The sequence below is a fragment of the Lutra lutra genome, chromosome 2 (assembly GCF_902655055.1).
Source record: "Lutra lutra chromosome 2, mLutLut1.2, whole genome shotgun sequence".
Lineage (NCBI taxonomy): Eukaryota > Metazoa > Chordata > Mammalia > Carnivora > Mustelidae > Lutra > Lutra lutra.
The window spans coordinates 36844985-36861418 of record NC_062279.1 but is presented as its reverse complement, the minus strand read 5'-3'; the positions used below and the strand labels follow the sequence as shown (position 1 = coordinate 36861418).

Below are 16434 nucleotides of genomic sequence, written 5' to 3'. Positions count from 1 at the left end.
AAATATATCCAAATTTAGAATTTTTATATGTTCTTAGTGAACTGAATATTTATTAAGTAATGATGTTTATCTCTCATAATGGTGTATGGATGTGTGTTCTAAATGTTGATTTTTTTCTACTTTTCTCATGGATGCTTGTGTTTGCTTTTGGTTAGCATTTTCCCAGTATATATCATACTCCTTTAAACAGTTTAAACTCTCTGGATATTTATTTTTGGTATAATGGCTTTTATGAATACATAATCGCTGGATTTTTTTGGTGCCATAAAGGCAAACAGACCACCCAGTCTATAAAACCTGCCCCCGTGTCTAACAATTTTCCAGTTAGCAATTCAATGCTGCTCTGAGATGTGGACACTGAGGTTCCAATCCTTGGATTCCTATCAGATCCCTGTGTGTCTTTACATCAACACTTTTTTCTTTTTTTTTTCTTTCTTTCTTTTTTTTTTTTTCCTGATATACAGAGATCACAAGTAGGCAGAGAGGCAGGCAGAGAGAGGGGGGATGTGGAGCTTGATCCCGGGACCCTGGGATCATGACCTGAGCCGAAGGCAGAGGCTTTAACCCACTGAGCCACCCAGGCGCCCTAACATTTCTTTCTTGAAAACAAAGTGTCCTAACCAAAACTTCTAATTCCTATAAAAAGGGGGAAAATCAGTAAGAAATTAACAAGGAAGAAAAGATTCAAATAGGCTATATATATAAAGGCATGTTATCTTAAGACTTAGTAAAAAAAAAATGACAGTTAAAACTGAAGTATTCATTTTCATGCTCACATTAACAGAAATGAGAAGGCTGAATGAAGCTTGGCAAGCCCTCTAGAAAGTAAGTGTCATAATTCTTTTCTTTCTTTTTTTTTTTTTAAGATTTTATTTATTTATTTGACAGAGAGAGATCACAAGTAGACAGAGAGGCAGGCAGAGAGAGAGAGAGAGAGAGAGAGGGAAGCAGGCTCCCCGCCGAGCAGAGAGCCCGATGCGGGACTCGATCCCAGGACCCTGAGATCATGACCTGAGCCGAAGGCAGCAGCTTAACCCACTGAGCCACCCAGGCGCCCTTTAATTCTTTTCTTTGTTAGTGGGAGTCAACTTACACAACTTTCATGAAAGACATTTTGTGATATTTATCATTTTTCTTTAATGACCTGCCCATTGATCCTATGAAGATGACTATTCAAGAAGTCTTATAAAACTACATGTTTGGGTGCCTGGGTGGCTCAGTGGGTTAAGTGTCTGTCTTCTGCTCAGTTCAGGTCCTCATCCCAAGGTCCTGGGATCCAGCCCTGGATCATCAATCTTTTTGCTCATCAGGGAGTCTGCTAATCCCCCTCCCTCTGCCCCTTCCTTTACCCCTTCCTCCGCTCTTGCGCGCGCTCTCTCTCTCTCTCTCAAATAAATACAATCTTTAAAAACTACATTTTTAAATTTGACAAAGAATGATGTTATAGCCATATAATGAGATAATTGTGCACTTATAAAAAATAATGACAAAACTGTATTTATGATCATAAAAGTAAATTCTAACTTTATAAATAAATTAAAAGCCAATTAGCACGCTCATATGTTATTATTAAAAATATATGTGTAGGAGAGTGCATGTCTCTAAAATTTCATTCAGTTCAAATTCAATTCAAATAGAAACCGAGGCAGACATTCACTTTCTTAAATCTTTGTGCTCTCTAGATTTAACTTTACAATGTACATGCTATACTTTTTAACCAGATTAAAAATACTACATTAACAGGGTTATATATGCCTATATATGCAAATATAGACATGAAGAAGTTATATACAGTCAATTTAAAAATCATGTTACAAGGTCAATATTAGTGTGACCTCATAAACACAGAATAAATATTTAAACGTACATACTTTCTAGGAAAAAAGTCCAGTAGATCTATATATCATTTTGTGTGATAGGAATTTGGGGTACTTTTTTCTTAGTTTTTAAAATGTTTCATAATATTCATTGGAAAATGAAAAGAAAAATCAAAACTCTTACTTTCATTGAGACAAAATGACTCTTTAACACAGTAACTGGAACAAAAAATTTCAAAGGGATCTGCATGAATTGATGTGGGTCATGTAGTCCAATAAAAATAAAGCACTCATTTTAAAAAAGTGATTTCCACAGGATGTCTGGGTGGCTCAGTTGGTTAAGCCCCCGACTCTTGATTTCGTCTCAGTCATAATTTCCCTTCAAGAGTTGGAGCCCCTCCCCCCCGCGCATCAACTTCTTTTTTTTTTTTAATATATTTTTTTATTTATTTATTTGACAGAGAGAGCACGAGTAGGCAGAGAGGCAGGCAGAGAGAGGGGGGTAAGCAGGCTCCCCGCTGATCAGAGAGCCCGATGCGGGGCTCGATCCCACGACCCCGAGATCATGACCCAAGCCGAAGGCAGAGGCTCAACCCACTGAGCCACCCAGGCGCCCCCCACCCCATCAACTTCTTCCCTCAGTGGGGAGCCTGCTTCCGATTCTCTCTTTTCCTCTGCCTCTAACCCCACTTGCACACACACACACACACACACTCTCTCTCTCTGTCTCAAAAATAAATAAATACAAATTTAAAAAGTAATTTCTTACTTACCTGCGTTTCTGAAACTTCACCATCACTGGTATTTGTCTCAATCTTCCGTGGCACTGTAATTTGTAGAAGCGATGGTTCAAGATCTACAGTAAGGAAAGCGTGTGTGAGCGCTGCCTAGTGCCTGGCAGCATCCTTCTTCCCGTGTCGCGTCACATCCCATCACTCTTTGAACTTCCAAGCCCACCCCCAAACACGCACACAGGCACGCAAAGTCAGACTTTGTACATCAGCAGCAGGCCAGGATGCTGACTCTAAGCCGGCTCTAACAAGACCCCGGACCCGGGGTTCTGGAGCAAAGTTCTGGGGCCCGCCAAAGCCCAGAGGCTCTGCGACAGGTGGCCCTCTATGGGGCAGGGTCCTTCACTCACGATGGCCCTTGGAGGTCAGCCGGCCCAGGCCTGAGAGGATCAGCAGGAGAGACAGCATTGCGGGGCCTGCCGGCCTTGCCACGGTGACGGCTGTTGGCTGTGAAACGGCGGCCGCGGCTCCCACGGGGCCCAGCGTTCGCGGCGGGTGGGGCTAGGGTCCGAACGTCTGAGGAGAGGCAGGCGGGGAGGGCGGGGCGCGTCTGCTTCGGCCACCCCCGCCCTCTCGGCGGATTCGCCCGCGCAGCCGCAGCCGCAGTCGCAGTCCAGGGCGCCCACGCACCGCACGCTGCGCGGAGAGACGGTCCAGGGGATGCACCCGCCGGAATATCCTGCTTCCCTCGCGGGCTTGAGTTTTATTTTTCAAAACGCGGACATTGGAAAAGCATTCCGGGATGACGTGAGGGTCGTAAGTGCATCTTCTGCAGATGGGCTATTTGCTGGTGAAATCCTTGGCAATGTTAATAGTCCACGTCGTAGTTTTCTGGCACAATGACTGAATTACTGTGGGGAAGGTAAACAGAAAATGGTAATTCACCATATGTTTGGTAGCAGACAGTTGCCTGTTTTAACTGTATCTACCTCTGAATTTATAATTTTAGCCTCAGGTCAAAATAAACAAACATACATGCACACACGAAGAGGAAAAAAAGGTATCTAAATTCCTTCAATCATAGATAACTTTGTTTCTTAGAAAACTCTTTGGTTTAGGAAACTAAATGAAAAGGTAAATATGGGATGGGGTGTCTGTGTGTTCTACTGCCTCAGTATTGTTTTGTAATTTAAGTATTAGGCCGAAAAAAAGAAAAAGAAATCACAGCTATGAAATGATCCTGAAAGAACAACTTTATTTTCCCATTATTTATTTATTCCATTGTGTATAACTTAGCTTAGGATGATCTGGCTAGTAAAAGATTAAATGTAAACCTTTTTTTCCCATATGTATGGCATTCACACATGGGAAGGGAATAACTTGGTAAGAGCATTAATTTTCTGGATAAATATGCATGTTGTGACTTGCATAATTTCAGTTTGCAAGGACTTTTTTGCCAGACAATTCTTAAGTACTCCTTCCATGGAACACTTAGGCTTACATTCCTTACATACACTCCTTACATATTTATGCACAAAATCAAATGATTGTTTTCTCAGTTTATAAATGGAAAAAATAAAAACAAATGGAGAAGGCTAGCCATATATATATTCCTATGTAATGATTTTCCTGAATCTAATTTTAGTGTCTATTTATCAAGAAAATATTGGTATAGGTAACAAATGATAACAGAAGGAACTTAACTTAAAAATAGCCAATTCTTCTGGGTGCCTGAGTGGTTCAGTGGGTTAAAGCCTCTGCCTTCAGCTCAGGTCATGATCTCAGGGTCCTGGGATGGAGCCCCGCACTGGGCTCTCTGCTCAGCAGAGAGCCTGCTTCCTCCTCTCTCTCTGCCTGCCTCTGCCTGCTTGTGATCTCTATCAGATAAATAAATAAAATCTTTTTAAAAATAGCCAATTCTGCATATTTCACTGAAGTATTTATAGGCTAATCATTTAGTTTGGTTGCAATCTATGTTGTATAGTATATTTATTTAATTTGAATGTTTCTATGTATCTTAAAGTTAGTATTTTTATCTTTTTTGCCAAATTATATGAAAATTGATGGGATTAACATATGAAAATTATGTTGTTCTTAAACTTTCTTCGTGATTGTCTATAACCTGATCAAACTTTTGAAGTCTAGTATATATGTTATTGAAGGGATGGTAAGTATTAAAAGATTGTTCATGGTTCTACTAAAAATCTCTGTTGTTCAGTCAGGTAACCAAAAAGAAAAATATATATTTATTATCTAAATTTATTATTGTGTTTGCACTGTTGTTATTGACTGCTCATTTTTTTGCTGGGCATAATTTACAGGCACTCACATCATCCGAATTTAATTCAATAATTATTTTTTACATGCTTAGTATAAGGCTGAAACCAGACAGATACCAAAATATGTGTGACAACCTCCCTGTCTCCCAGTACCCCAAAAAGTAACAGAAAACTGACATGTACAAGAGATGCCACAGCTAGAAATTTAAAAATTTGTGTTAGAGGGATATTTAAAATTCTCTGGGAATACAGCTAATATAATTTTGTTTTCTTTATAGATATCAAAGTGAACCTGTGAGCCATATAGATTTATATAGATGTTAGTGAATTTTAGGACTTTATTCTTAAATAACTTAAATTCGTCCAAGAGCTTTAGGGCAAATAAATAATGGATTTTTGTGTTAGAATGGTAACATAATAGTTTGGGGGTGGTGGGATTGAAATAATGAGGACTAGAAACAATAGGTTCATTGAAGGGAATTTTACATAGTTTAGGCCAAAAATGTCTACAAACTCAGGATTAGAGTGGGAAGAGAAACAAAAGTAGTAAAAATACCTGAGAGATATTTAGGAAGAAAAATCAGCTTGTTGAATAATTTAATGTGGAGATTGTTGAAATGTTTGAGAAGACTAAGGCACTGAACTTAGAGGGGCACCAATTTTATTTTTTTTTATGGCCTTACCTATAACTTTTCAGAAAATTATCTTCAGTTATGATTTTTGTTTGTATTTAAATTTAACTTTTATTTAAACAAAGTCCCAGTTAGTTAACATACACTGTAACATTAGTTTCAGATGTATAATATAGCGATTCAGCACTTTCACACAATACCCAGTCCTTATCACAAGTACTTTCCCTAATCTCCATCACCTATTTCACCTATCCCCCCATTCCCCACATTCTGGTAACCATCACCTATAGTTAAGAGTCTCTTTCTTGCCTTGCCTCTCTCTCTTTTCCCCTCTGCTCATTTGTTTTGTTTCTTAAATTCCACATACAAGTAAAAGCATATGGTATTTCTTGTCCACAGATTGACTTATTTCACTTAGCATTATGCTCTTGCAAATTACAAGATTTCATTCTTTTTAATGGCTGAGTAATATTCCAAGGCCACTTCTTCTTTATCTATTCATCAGTCAATGGCAAGCTGTTTCCATAGATTGGCTATTATAAATAATGCTGCTATAACATTAGGGTACATTAATTCCTTTGAATTCGTATTTTTGTATTCTTTGGGTAAATACTTAGTATGTAATTTCTAGATCATAAAGTACTTCTATGCTTACTTTTTTGAGGAACCTCCACAGTGTTTCCCATAGTGGCTGCACCAGTTTGCATTCCCACCAGCAGTGCAAAGAGGGTTTGCTTTCTCCACATCCTTGCTCAAGAAACACCTATTGTTTCTGTGCTGTTGATTTTTGTCATTCTAACTGGTATGAGGTGATATCTAACTGTAGTTTCAATTTGCATTTCCCTAATGATCTTTGATGTTGAGCATCTTTTCATGTGTCTGTTGGCCATCTATCTGTATGTCTTCTTTGGAAAAATGTCTATTCATGTCTTCTGCCCATTTTTTTTCTTTTTTTTTTTTTTTTAATTTATTTGGCAGACAGAAATCACAAGTAGGCAGAGAGGCAGGCAGAGAGAGGAGGAAGCAGTCTCCCCGCTGAGCAGAGAGTCCGATGCAGGGCTCGATCCCAGGACCCTGGGATCATGACCTGAGCTGAAGGCAGAGGCTTAACCCACTGAGCCACCCAGGTGCCCCCCTTCTGCCCATTTTTTAATTGGATTCTTCATTCTTAGGGTGTTGAGTTGTATAATTTATATATTTTGGATACTAATCCTTTATCAGATATGTAATTAGCAAATATCTTCTCCCATCCCATAGGTTGCCTTCTAGTTTTGTTGACTGTTTGTTTCACTGTGCAAAAGCTTTTGATATTGATGTAGTCCCTTTAGTTTATTTTTGCTTTTGTTTCCCTTGCCTCAGGAAACATACCTAGAAAGATGTTATTAAGGCCAATGTCAAAGAAGTTACTGCCTATGTTCTTCTCTAGGATTTTAATGGTTTCTGTCTCAAATTCAGGTTCTTAGTCCATTTTGAATTTATTTTTCTGTGTAGTATAAGAAAGTACTCCAGTTTCATTCTTTTGCATGTTGCTGTCTTGTTTTCCCAACACCATTTGTTGAAGAGACTGTCTTTTCCCCATTGGATGTTTTTTCCTGCTTGGTTGAAGATTAATTGACCATATAGTTGTGATTTAATTTCTTGGTTTTCTATTTTGTTCATTGTTCTGTGTGTCTATTTTTCTGCAAGTACCATACCCTCTTGATGACTACAGCTTTGTGATATAACTTGAAGTCCAGAATTGTGATACTTCAGTTTTGTTTTTCTTTTTCTGGATTGCTTTGGCTATTCAGGGTCTTTTGTAGTTCCATACAAATTTCAGGATAGTTTGTTCTAGCTCTGTGAAAAATGCTGCTGGTATTTTGATAGGGATTGCATTAAATGTGTAGTTTGCTTTGGGTAATGTAGACATTTTAACAATACTTGTTATTTCAATCCTTGAGCAAGGAACGTCTTTCCATTCCTTTGTGACATCTTCAATTACTTTCATCAGTGTTTTATAATTTTAAGAGTACAGGTCTTTCACCTCTTTGATTAGGTTTATTCCTAGGTGTCTGATGGTTCTTGATGCAGTTGTAAATGGGACTAATTATATTCTTTTTCTGCTTCTTCATTATTGATGTATAGAAATGCAACAGATTTCTGTATGTTGATTTTGTATTTTGCAACTGTACTGAATTTGTTTATCAGTTCTAGCAATTTTTTTATGGACTCTTTAGGATTCTCTACATACAGTATCATGTCATCTGGAATTAGAGAAAGTTTTACTTCTTCCTTGCTGACTTGGATGCCTTTTATTTCTTTTTGTTTTCTGATTGCTGAGGCTAGGACTTGCAGTACTATGTTAAGTAACAGTTGTGAGAGAGGACATTCTTGTCTTATTCCTGACTATTGAGGAAAAGTTCTGTTTTTCCCCATTAAGAATGATATTAGCAGTGGATCTTTCAGGGATGGCCATTATTATGTTGAGGTATGTTCCGTCTAAACCTCCTTTGTTCAGGGTTTTTATCATAAATGGATATAGTACTTTGTCAGATATTTTTTCTGTATCTATTAAGAGGATCATATGGTTCTTAGCCTTTTATTAATATGGTATTTCACATTAATTGATTTGTGAATATTAAACTACCCTTGCAGCCCAGGAATAAATCCTATTTGATCACCGTGAATGATTTTTTTTAATGTATTGTTTTTGCATCCATTTTCATCAGGGGTATTGGCATGTAGTTCTCTTTTTTAGTGGAGTCTTTTTCTGGTTTAGGAATCAGGCATTATGCTGGCCTCATAACATGAAGTGGGAATTTTCCTTCCTCTTCTATTTTTTGGAATTGTTTGAGAAGAACAGACATTAACTCTTCTTTAAATGTTTCATAGAATTCCTCTGTAAAGCTCTCTGGCCTTAGACTTTTATTTATTGGGAGGTTTTTGATTACTTGATTTAATTTCTTTGCTGGTTATTGGTCTGTTCAAGTTTCCTATCTCTTCTTGTTTCTGTTTTGGTAGCTTATAGGTTTCTAGGAATTTATCCATTTCCTACAGTTTGTCCAATTTGTTGGCATATAGTTTTTATAATATTTTCTTATAATTGGGAGCACCTGGGTGGCTCAGTCTTTTAAGTGACTGACTCTTGGTTTTAGTTCAGGTCATGATCTACGGGTAATGAAATTGAGCACCATGTCACATTCTGTGCTCGGGGTGGAGTATGCTTGAGATTCTCTCCCTCTCCCCCAACTCTACCCCTCCCCCAACTCATACACTGTCTTTCTCCAAAATAGATAATTAAATAATCTTTAAATCTTTAAAAAATGTCTTTAAAAAATAATCTTTTAAAAAAATTCTCTTGTAATTGTATTTCTGTGGTGTTGGTTGTTACTTCTCTTCTCTCATTTGTGATTTTATATATTTGGGGCCTTTCTCTTTCTTTTTTTTTTTAAAGATTTTATTTATTTATTGGAGAGATAGAGAGAACACAGGGTGAGAAGGGGCAAAGGAGAGGGGAAAGGTCCCAAGCAGACTCCAGGCTGAGCATGGAGCCCAGTGCAGGGCTTGATCTCATGCTCCTGAGATCATGACCTGAGCTGAAACCAAGAGCCAGATGTTTAACCGCCTGAGCTGCTCTGGCACCCCTCTTTTCTTTTTGATAAGCCTGGTAAGAGGTTTATAAATTTTATTAATTTTTTCCAAAGACCAGCTCTGAGTTTCATTGAACTGCTCTATTGTTTTCTTTAGTTTCTCTATCATTTATTCTGCTGTAATTATTATTTTTTTCCTTCTGCTGGCTTTAGGCTATCTCCTTTAGGTATAAGACTAGGTTATTTGTTTGAGATTTTTCTTGCTTCTTGAGGTAGGCCTGTATCGCTCTCCCTCTTAAGACCATTTTGCTGCATTTCAAAGGTTTTGGACTACAGTGTTTTCATTTTCATTTTTTCCATGTACTTTTTTTATTTCATTGTTTAGTAGTATGTTGTTTAACATCCATACATTTGTGGTCTTCCCAAATTTTTTCTTGTGGTTGACTTCTAGTTTCATAGCATTGTGGTCAGAAAAGATGCATGGTATGACCCCAATCTTTTTGCATTTGTTGAGCCCTGTTTCATGACTTAATGTGTGATGTATTGTGGAGAATGTTCCATGTGCACATGAAAAGAATGTATATTCTTCTGTTTTAGGATGGAATGTTCTAAATATATCTGTTAAGTCCATTTTTCCAGTGTGTCATTTAAAGCCATTGTTTCTTGGTTTATTTTCTACTTAGATCTGTCCATTGATGTAAGCAGGGTATTAAATTCCCCTACTATTGTTGTATTATATTCAATGAGTTCCTTTATGTTTGTTCTTAGTTGTATATATTTTGGTGTTCCCATGTTGGGGGCATTAATATTTACAATTGTTACATCTTCATGTTGGATTGTCTCTTTTATGTTTATAAAGGGCACTTCTTTATCTCTTGTTACAGTCTTTGTTTTAAAGTCTAGTTTTTATGAGATGAGTATTGTTACTTGAGCTTACTTTTGACATCAATTTGCGTGACAAATGTTTCTCCATCCTCTCATTTTCAATCTTTAGGGGTCTTTAGGTCTAAAATGAATCTCTTGTAATAGCATATAGATGGGTCTTGTTTGTTTTTTTAATCCATTCTGACACCCTATATCTTCTGACTAGAGAATTTGGTCTCTACATTCAAAGTAACTGTTGATAGATATTCATTTATTACCATTTCATTCTTGTTTTGTCATTATGTCTAGAGTTATCACTTTGACCTCTCCTTTCCACTGAGTTACCTATAATATTTCTTGCTGGGTTGGTTTAGAGAAAGTAGTTGAAGCATACCAGTATAAGAAATCATCAAATTACTGGGGAAGAAAGCAAGAGAGTTAAAAAGAAACAAAGAATATGTCTTCAGTGTATTTCCATTTTTTGTGTGTATGTTCTCTTCAATTTCTTTCAACAATGTCATATGGTTGCATCTCTACTAACAACAAATGTGTGAAAATAGATAGTAAAATGCATTTCAGTTTATAATTTCTAGGAAAATTAATATGTTCTTTGACATCTATATGCAGGAAATTTAAAAATGCTGATTAAAGAAATAAAATCTAAATAAATGGAAAGATGTGTTCATGAGTTGGAACATTTAACATAGTAAAGAGGTAAATATCCATACTACCCAAAGTGATCTACAGATTCAACACAATTCCTATCAAAATTCTAATGCTGTTTTTTTTTTTTTTACAAAAATAGAAAAAACAATCCTAAAATTCATATAGAAACAAAAATGACCTTTAGGAGCCAAAGCAATCTTGAGAAATAGGAACAAAGCAGGAGGCCTCATGCTTCCTGATTTGAAAACATTAAAAAGCTACAGTAATTGAACAATATGCTACTGCCATAATGACAGACACATAAACCAACAATACAGAAGAGAGAGCACAGAAGTCATCTCACACATATACAGTCAACTAATCTTTGGAAAAAGAACCAAGAATACCCATTGTTGTAAAGATAGTGTCATCAACAAATAGTGTTTGGAAAACTGGATATCTACAAATACTTAAATACTTAATTGCAAGAGCTGAAATTGTATGCTTCTAACTTCATAACAGCAGTCCTGGCTATGACACCAAAAGCACAGTCAACAAAAGCAAAAACAAACAAGTGAGACTATATTAAACTAACAAGCTTTGGAAGAAAGGAATGAAGGAAGGAAGGAGAAAGGAGGTATGGAGGGATGAAGGGGAAAGAAAGAAAAGATGAAGTACAAAGTGAGAGAAAATATTTGTGAACTCTGTATCTGATAAAGGATTAATATCTAAAATTTTCAAGAATCTCCTATAACTCAGTAGCAAAATAGTGATGTTCAGCATCAGAAATCATCAGAGAAGTGTAAGTAAAAACCACAATGTTACTTCACATGCATATGGTGGCCATTACAAAAAAAGGAAAAAAAAAAAAACACCTGGCAAATAATGAGTGGTGATAAGGATGTGGAGAAATTAGAACCCCATTACACACTTTTGGTGGGAATGTAAAGTGGTGCAGCTGCTATGGAAAACTGGGGAATTTCCTCAGATTAAAAATTGAACAACTGGGACGCCTGGGTGGCTCAGTTTGTTGAGCGGCTGCCTTCGGCTCAGGTCATGATCCCAGCATCCTGGGATCGAGTCCCACATCAGGTTCCTTGCTCAGTGGTGAGCCTGCTTCTCCCTCTGCCTCTGCCTGCCACTCTGTCTGCCTGTGCTCTCTCTCTCTATGACAAATAAATAAATAAAATCTTAAAAAAATTTAAAAAAAAAAATTGAACAACTATATGGCCCAGCCATCCCCTTTCCAGGTTATTTATTCAAAACAATTGAAATCAGGATCTCAAATAGATACTTGCATTCCATTTTCATTGCAGCAGTATTCATAAGGGTAAAGTAATGGTACAATCTACATGTCTGTCAACAGGCTAATGGATTAAAAAACTGTGATATATACATATAATGGAGTACTATTTAGCCATAAAATAGAAATTCTGTCGCATGGTACAACATGGATCAACCTTGAGCACATTATGCTAACTGAAATTAGCAAATCACAGAAAGACATATACTGCATGGTTACAGTTATGTATCAGGTATCTACAGTAGTCAAACTCAGAAGGACAAAGTAGAATGGTGGTGGTTGTTGCCAGGGATGGTGGTTGCCAGGGCTCAATGAGTTGCTGCTTATTGGATTTATAATTTCAGTCATGCAAAATAATCTCTGGAGATCTGTATATAACATTGTGCTTCTGGTTAACAATACTGTTCCACTAAGAATTTTGAGAGGCCAGATTTTAAGTTATTTTTTTTTTTTACCACAATAAAAAAAAAAATGTTGAAGTCCTAACCCCTGATACCTATTGTTCATTCTAAATCCCACTCCTATTCGTCTATCTCCTGGAAAATCTCCATGGCTTCCTGATGATATAACCAAAACTTTATCCTGAAGTGCCAGAACCCTTAATAATCAAATGTCTTATTCCAGCATTGTTGGACATGTCCAATCACAGTTATAATAGGACACACTCAGGTCTATATCACATGGGTTCCACCCATATTCCCCCCTGCCTCCCCCTTGGGTAAAAACACTCCCAATTCTTACTGCTAATAAGAATCCATTATCCCTGCCAGTATAATGACTCTTATTTTTTTGGTTGTTTGTTTTTTTGTCACTGGCAACAAGTTAAAAATGACGTTAGCAGCTATCCTTGTATTTTAATTAGAAAGTTAGAACTTTGCTATTTCTTCTGGAAAGAGCCTACCTCCTTTGGCCTCCTACCCAAAAATCCCAGAATGTGAGGCAGAAGCCAAAAAGTCCCCCATTTGGGCATTGGGAGAAAAGGTAGGTAGAGCCACTCCTACTTCCACCCCTATATTCACATTCTATAGTCTTTCCTATTAGTGACAAATTAGGAATTCTGGATTAATAAATATATTGCATCCAAATGATTTTGTATTAGTCATGGGTCTTTTCAGAAACCAAACTAATAAGATATCTATATACCTACATAAAGATACATGGATTTTTTTTAAAGATTTCATTTATTTACTTGACAGAAAGAGCACAAGCAGGGGAAGAAGCAGGCAGAGAAGGAGAGGGAGAAGCAGACTTACCACTGAGCAGGGAGCCCGATGCAGGGCTCAATCCCAGGACCCTGGGATTATGACCTGAGCTGAGGGCACATGCTTAACTGACTGAGCCACCCATGTGCCCTGAGATACATATGAGATTTATTTTAGAATTGTCTCACGTAATTATGGGGGCTGAAAAGTCCCCTGATCAGCCATCTGCAAACTGGAGAAGCAGGAAAGCTGGTGGTATTATCAATGTCTCATGACTCTGAAGACCTGAGAATCAGGTGCTAATGATGTAAGCCCTTTATCTGAGTCCTTAAGAACAACGATTACTGATGTCCAATGGTAGGAAAAGATGGGTGTGTTCAGCTCAAGCACAGAGCAAATTCATCCTCTTCTAGCTTTTTGTTCTATTCAGATACCTAGGAATAATGTTTTACTACCTACGGGCATTTTACAGCCTCATCAAGTTGACGCATAAAATCAATCACCAGAAAAATCAACACATTATTTTAGAATACTTCCTTCAATCTGGTGCTTCAATTTCACTTTTAGGAAGTCGTTCAAGAGGTCTTTGAGACTCAGTTGCGCATTATGAGAAACACTGGGTCTCATGGTCATGGGCTCCTTCCCGCACCTTCTTCACTGTGAAGTGGTTGCTTTGGTCAGATGCTAAGCAAAGTGGGAGTCTATGCCAATGGGTTCCATTATATTACTAGTTATATCAGTATTCCCATATACAGTAGCACCAACTAAGGCTCTATAGGTCAGAAAGGTGAACAAATACTTGAACAAAATTAATAGAATAGACCTCTGGCTTTTCCAGTATAGAAGAAGTTCTAACATAATCAACTTGCCACTAAGTTGCACCCCCCCCACACACACAAAAGTGCTAAATTGGAGCTTAATATTGGTCTCTGCCTCTGACAAGTATGACATTTAGAGGCAGCAGTAACTGTATTTGCTTTAGTAAGTGGAAATATAAGTATTAGTCCTATACATAGCTAACATGGCCATGCCATTTATATGCCCATCTTGACATTCCTGGGAAACTAGGTTTATAGTACCTTTCTAGTAATAAATGTTTTCTAGTAGGTATTAATATGTGATACAAAAATATTAACACTTTGTACCTACTCCCATATGTGGGAGTAGCTACATGTCTCTACACCAGACCTCCTTGTCTCCAATGCTTTAGTACTTTTCAAGCCCATAACCAGAAGTCCAGGTTATTTATTGCCTCACAGATTTGAATTCACTATTCAATATCTGTTCTGCAATAATGAATTGAATTCTAAATATTTTATCCATTACAAGTGAGGGTGACGCTAAAACTTGCCATTAGAGGACACCAAGAGGCACACTAAGGAAAGAAGCAATTCCTCAAGTGTATTGTGTTTTACTTTTGCCTATTCCTGCTTCATAGGGGATTAGTAGTGTCAGGGAATGTGAACATGGTTGTAAACTATTACTGTTGTGAATGAAAAATAATATATTCCCCAAATCAGTGGGCACATACCATGTGCTTGAGATTTTATTAATCACTTCCAGAAATGACACTACATCTACAGTTGACCCTTGAGCAACACAAGTTTGAACTTCTCAGGTCCACTGATAAGCAGATTTTTTTCAATAAATATATGTATAGTAGTGTAAATGTATCTTCTATGATTTACTTAACATTTTTTTCTCTAGCTTTATTGGAATAATACAGTTTATAACACATATAACATCCAAAATACATATTAGTCAAGTGTTCATGTTATAAGTAAGGCTTCTGGTCAGCAGTAGGCTATTAGTAGTTAATTTATGGGGGAGTCAAAAAAGTTCCACATGGATTTTTAACCATAAGGGAGGGAGGAGGTTTCAGCATCCCTAAACCCTGGGTTCTTCAAGGGTGAACTGTACTGTTAGATATGGCAACAGTCTGATCATTTATCAGTTTCCATATGGTTTCTGCAGGGACCAGCCTGACAAATTAAATAAAAATATGATGGATACTACCACCCCTGCATTTTAACACTGATACTGATTTCCACTACTTCCTGTCCTTAAGATATGTTTAGGTTTGGGTTTTGGTTTTTGAGTACAGTTGACACAGAATATTATATTAGTTTCAGGTGTACAACATGGTGATTCAGCAACTCTATGTGTCATGTTATGCTCACAGGTGTAGCTACCATCTGTCACCATACGAGATATGTTATTTTTGATTTACTATCTTGGCCAGGGGGAATGGCGTAAGAGGTTTACTTTTGGTCTTTCCTACTAGGATAGCTATTACTCCACAGGTCAGAGATTCAGTGTGGGATTACTCTAACTGTATATCAATTCTAGGTATGCAATAGAGAATTGGGGAAGTGAACACTGGAGGGTCTATAGACCCAGGAGGCAACTGTGAACCAAGCTCAGCCAATAACCAATTTATTACCTGGTTCTCCTAGTTGTCATGGAGAACTAGGCTCAAATCCAACAGGGATGACAATGATACTTTGCGTATCAAAATCAACCCATAATTTGTGTCAATTGTCCTTAAAATATATTGCCAGTCCCCTTCTGCTAGTGTACAAACACTTGAGTAATTGGTAGTAGGTTCCTTTAGGGAAAGACGGGAGGAACAATAACGTTTATATTTCAATGGAGGTAGAGGGTCTGTCCAACAAGGAATCCAGCCATATTCTCAGTTGATGGGCTTCAGAACTAAAAACCGGTTCAGGTCTGGGAATTGAAACTCAGTGATTGTGACATTTTTTTTTAATTGTGTTATGTTAGTCACCATACAATACATCATTACTTTTTGATATAGTGTTCCAAGATTCATTGTTTACATATATCACCCAGTGGTCCAGGCAATACATGCCCTCTTTAATACCCACCACCAAGCTCACCCATCCCCCCACCCCTTCCCCTCTAAAACCCTCAGTTTGTTTCTCGGGGTCCACAGTCTCTCTTGGTTGTCTCCCCCTCTGATTTCCCCCAATTCACTTTTCCTTTCCTTTCCAAGCAAGTGAAACCATAAGATAATTGACTGTCTCTGCTTGACTTATTTTACTCCATATAATCTCCTCCGGTCCCATCCATGTTGATGCAAAAGTTGGATATTCACCCTTTCTCATGGCCAAGTAATATTCCATTGTATATATGGACCATATCTTATCTATTCATCTGTTGAAGGGCATCTTGGCTCCACAGTTTGGTGACTGTGGTAATTGCTGCTATGAACATTGGGGTACAGATGCCCCTTCTTTTCACATCTGTATCTTCAGGGCAAATACCCAGTAGGGCAATTGCAGGGTCATAGGGAGCTCTATTTTTAATTTCTTAAGGAATCTCCAAACTGTTTCCCAAAGTGGCTGCACCAACTTGTATTCCCACCAACA

The 16434-nt window shown here is 37.6% G+C and overlaps 1 protein-coding gene across 2 annotated transcripts in view; it reads right to left on the bottom strand.

Annotated features, from left to right (window-relative positions):
* Nucleotides 1-3135, bottom strand: part of LOC125092775 (A disintegrin and metallopeptidase domain 3-like) — a 107952-nt gene extending 104817 nt beyond the window's left edge. Inside the window, exons 1-2 of one of the 2 annotated variants that reach the window (XM_047717156.1) lie at nucleotides 2959-3135; nucleotides 2591-2673 (exon numbers count right to left, since the gene is read on the bottom strand). In XM_047717156.1, the coding sequence (XP_047573112.1) occupies nucleotides 2591-2673; nucleotides 2959-3016 (141 nt within the window). In that variant the 5' untranslated portion in view covers nucleotides 3017-3135. The remainder of the gene's footprint in view (nucleotides 1-2590; nucleotides 2674-2958) is intronic. The other variant, XM_047717155.1, reaches the window with a different exon arrangement.
* Between the last annotated feature and the right edge of the window lie 13299 nt (nucleotides 3136-16434).